The 4,462-nt window shown below is 39.6% G+C and overlaps 1 protein-coding gene across 1 annotated transcript; it reads left to right on the plus strand.

The window, feature by feature from the left end:
• Positions 1–214: 214 nt before the first annotated feature.
• On the plus strand, positions 215–3,737 carry sox7 (SRY-box transcription factor 7). The gene is made up of 2 exons (XM_067383502.1): positions 215–630; positions 2,015–3,737. The coding sequence occupies exons 1-2, from the start codon at positions 399–401 to the stop codon at positions 2,965–2,967; spliced, it is 1,185 nt and encodes a 394-aa protein (XP_067239603.1). The 5' UTR covers positions 215–398; the 3' UTR covers positions 2,968–3,737.
• Positions 3,738–4,462: the final 725 nt, after the last annotated feature.

The following is a 4,462-nucleotide window of genomic DNA, read 5'->3' on the forward strand; positions in this document are numbered from 1 at the left end:
CCGTATCCATCATTACCATAAAAAATAACGTGTCATGAAAACAAACCCAACCGACAGCTAATGACGTGATTTAGTAGTAAAGCTGTTGAAATATTTTTGTCACCTCGTTTTTTTTCTTCTGTCGTTGGTCTCAGGTTGCAGTCAAGGAGGAGCTGAGATCCTCCCGTGGGCCTGTGCTGGAAGCTGCTCCTCACATATAAAGCGCTTCCCAATGCCGGAGGAAACAGTGAATCACAGCTTCAGAGGGGGAGTCGAGCACCAAACACTGCTCTTCACTCAAACTCATCTCTTATTGCGCTTTTACTTTGCTTTAGATTCAAAACTGAAAGAGAACCTCTAGGTCACATTCGCGCCCGAGAAACAAAGTTTGAGACAAAAGGGAAGTTTTGAGAGCGCACATGGCTGCTCTAATTAGCGCGTACTCGTCCTGGCCGGAGAGCTTTGAGTGCTCTGCGGGAAACGCGGACGTACCTGACGGACACACCTCCCACAGAGCTCCCGCGGACAAGGTGTCGGAGCCGCGCATCAGGAGACCCATGAACGCCTTCATGGTGTGGGCCAAAGATGAGCGCAAGAGGCTCGCGGTGCAAAACCCCGACCTCCACAACGCGGAGCTAAGCAAGATGCTGGGTAAGATAGTATTTTTATTATTATTATTATTATTTGTCTAATAATTCATATTAATATTGAAATCTCATATGTAGCCTATTATTATTATAGTAGTAGTAGTAGTAGTAGTAGGAAATGATCTTGTCATTGGCAAGTTTTGTAAGACTTCATTGTGAGACGTCATTCACTGTTAGATGTTTTGTTTTATGCATTGATTACAGAAATTGGGATGTTTAATCCCTTCTAATCGTAGCTAATAATTGTAAACTAATTATAGACGTTAATTAAAAGACTTTTTGTTGGTGTGAAGCACACAGAGAGCATGAATCTGTAGAAATGAACAGAACTGAAATGAAAATAAACTGAAATAAAACCGAAATAAACAAAATGAGATGCGGCACATCTTTAGATTGTATTAATTGTATTCAGATCAAAGGGTCGCATTTATGATTTCACAAGTGTGCGAGACTTTTTTCAAACATAAATAAATGTAGGCCTTTATTAATCTGAGTTTATTTAAAATGTAAAAAAAAAGTCAATATTTAAACTATTTAATTAATAAAATAATATAAAAACATACAAATAATTTTAAATTCGTTTATTTGAAATTAGTCTGATCTTCAGGTTTGCAAAAAATAACTAAAAAATAAAACTTAATCATGGGATAGTGAATTAATAAGGCAAGGCAAGTTTATTTATAAAGCACATTTCATACACTATGGTAATTCAAAGTGCTTTACATAGAAAAGGAATCAAAATAATCATAAAATAATCACAACATATGCATAAGAAATAAAAAAATATGCATAAGAAATAAAAATAACGAGTGTATTTTAAGTTAAGGGCAAAATACTATTCCTGACTACCTGAATCACTCAATTTCGGGCTGAGAAGTTTTGAAATTATAATTTGAATGTGTGCATCATTTCTGTTTTTTACTACTGTACATTATTTAACAGTTATTGGTATTTATAGGAAATTTTTCTCTACTGCTCTAGTTTTAAAAACTCTTTCAAGTATTTTTAAAAGCTAAAACGATAAACTCAATATAGTGACTGCCAATACTGCAATTCAAACATTAAAAAATCAATGTCAAGCCATTAAAAAGTTTCAAATAATGTGGTGCAAAATGACATTTTTTTTTTTTTTATTATAACTGACATTCTAAACAATTATACTAGTTGATGATTATTTTTATTACTTCTTTTGAAATATTCAGAAAAATGCTTATGAAGACATTAAATTATCTTTGTCTGCTGCAGAATAAAAGCAAACAAACTAAATGTGGCTCTGGCAGCTATGCTTATAATAAACCATGTAATATTTTGTATTGGTGCTAATGTGATTGTTAAGCTTGTCCTTCAAAAATACATGATTAAGTCTGTTCTTTTATTCTCTCCACCAGGAAAGTCATGGAAAGCTTTAACTCCACCGCAGAAGAGACCGTACGTGGAGGAAGCAGAGCGTCTGAGGGTGCAGCACATGCAGGACTACCCCAATTACAAATACCGTCCCCGTAGGAAGAAGCAGCTGAAGCGCATCTGTAAACGCGTGGATCCCGGCTTCCTCCTGACCACCCTCGGTCCCGACCAGAACTCCCTCCCGGACCCGCGAGGCTGCTGTCACCCCCTGGATAAAGACGAGGAGAGCGGCGTGAGCGCCGGCGGCGGCTTCGGCTCTCCAAGCGCGGCTCTGCCCGGCGTCAGGGTCTTCAGAGATCCCGCAAGCTCCAACAGCAGCTTCGACACGTACCCATACGGCCTGCCCACACCGCCCGAGATGTCTCCTCTGGACGCCATGGATCACGAACACCAGTCCTACTACTCGTCCTCCTCCACCAGCTCCTGCTCGTCTTCCGCATCTTGCCCAGACGACAGGCGTCCCACGCCGGCACACATGAGCAGTCCTCCTCCTTACCATCCCGATTACTCCCAACAGGCACCTCTGCACTGCGGGAGCTCACATCTGGGCCACATCCCGATGTCCCACCAGGGAAGTGGGGCGACTTTTATCCCAGCACATCCACTGTCCTATTACAGCCCGTCGTTCCCACAGGTTCAGATCCATCATGGGCACCAGGGGCACCTCGGCCAGCTCTCACCCCCTCCGGAACAGGGTCACCTGGAGGGTCTGGACCAGCTGAGCCAGGCTGAATTGCTGGGCGAGGTCGACCGAGACGAGTTCGACCAGTACCTAAATTCCAATAGTTATCACCCCGAGCAGGGTGGGATGACGGTCACAGGACACATCCAGGTAACGCCGGCTTCCGTTTGCTCGAGCAGCGCTACGGAAACCAGTCTCATCTCCGTACTGGCCGACGCAACGGCAGCCTACTACAACAACTACAGCATTTCATAAACGCCAAAACAAGGACAGTTGACACAGACAGAGACTGTGGGTCAGCAGTGTGACTGGCAGGTGAAAGGGGGGCTGCGGAAGGAGCGGAAAAGAGAAGCTACAGGAAGTCAAAGGACACCTCAGGGATGCATAGATAAAAAAACACTGAAGTTCATTCCCATCTTTGTTTCCAAAAAGAGAACGGAAGTAAAAAAAAAAGGACAAACATAGAAATGCTCTCATATCTTGCCACAAAAGCATGTACATATGCGATAAAGCTTATTTATATATCGAATTGCTTTGCATTAAAGCTTATTGTATTGTTTTTCAGTCCAGATATATTCATGTTTTTGTTTTTTTGTTTTTTCAAACCTCAATTGTTTTACCTCAAGAATTATTATTTAAGTGAGGCTGGTCTCTTCCTTCATTAGGACTTGATTTTGAAGGAAATTTGGCCTTTTCTTTTCCCTTTACATTCATTTTAAAAATGTATATGTATACTCATAAACAGTTAAAAGACAAATAATAATAATGAATACTATTGTATGCCAATTTAGGTTTGCCATATTAATTTAATTCAAATAAAATTTTGAGTTTATGTTTGTGTTTGCCCATATAAGTACAGCACAGTGATTCTGTCTGGACTTGAGAGAAAAAAAGAAAAAAAAATGTTGCAGATGCTCATCATTTTTGTGATATATTAAAAGTGAATGTTCTGAGGTCCCGTCTGAATTAGACACCGCTAAATAAAAACACAATATAAATACAGGAGAAAAGACTCTTGCTTTTGTAATTACAGGTACAGTGATTATTTTATCTCTGCTAGTAGATAATTAAGTATATAAACTGCCTTATTTTAAAGCCTCGTTCACACCAAGAACAATAACTAGCCTATATTAGCATCCATATTAGCATAAACACCAACGGAGGACATCGTTCAGTTTTTCCAAGCACGTGCTTGTCTGTCTCTTTAAATTTTCGAGTACAGCAGGATGGATTCTGACTGGCTGTCAATGTTTTTATCGTCCATCAGCTGGATAAAAATCATTCTGAAAGCGATTTCAGCGATATCGTTTCTCTGTGGCGTTAGCATTATCTGTGGTGTGAACGCTGCTATTCTTTACTATTGAGAACGATTTTTAGAACTATATCGTTATCTTTATAGTTATCAGGGGCTTTTTTCAGTGTAATTAATAATTTCAGCTATTTCTTTTTATTATTATGATAGCGAAAGTATGACATAAATAGTACTTTATATTATTTATCATAAATGCTTTATGGGAAGTTACAGAATAGGCTTACTAATGTTCGTGGATTTATATCCACGATATTTTATTAGTAGCTAAACATTTATGTTTTCAATTTAGCTTTATTCCATGCATTTTTTTTTTTTTTTTTAGCACTGCTGCCGTTTGAGGTCCTTTCAAGAAGCTGACCTCTAATTTTGTGTGTTGTGCGTGGCGGCCCGTCGCCATAACCACTGGCGGTATCCACCCTACGTTCCTAGTTTGCTATC

The sequence above is a fragment of the Chanodichthys erythropterus genome, chromosome 4, assembly GCF_024489055.1.
Source record: "Chanodichthys erythropterus isolate Z2021 chromosome 4, ASM2448905v1, whole genome shotgun sequence".
In the NCBI taxonomy this organism is placed as follows: Eukaryota; Metazoa; Chordata; class Actinopteri; order Cypriniformes; family Xenocyprididae; genus Chanodichthys; species Chanodichthys erythropterus.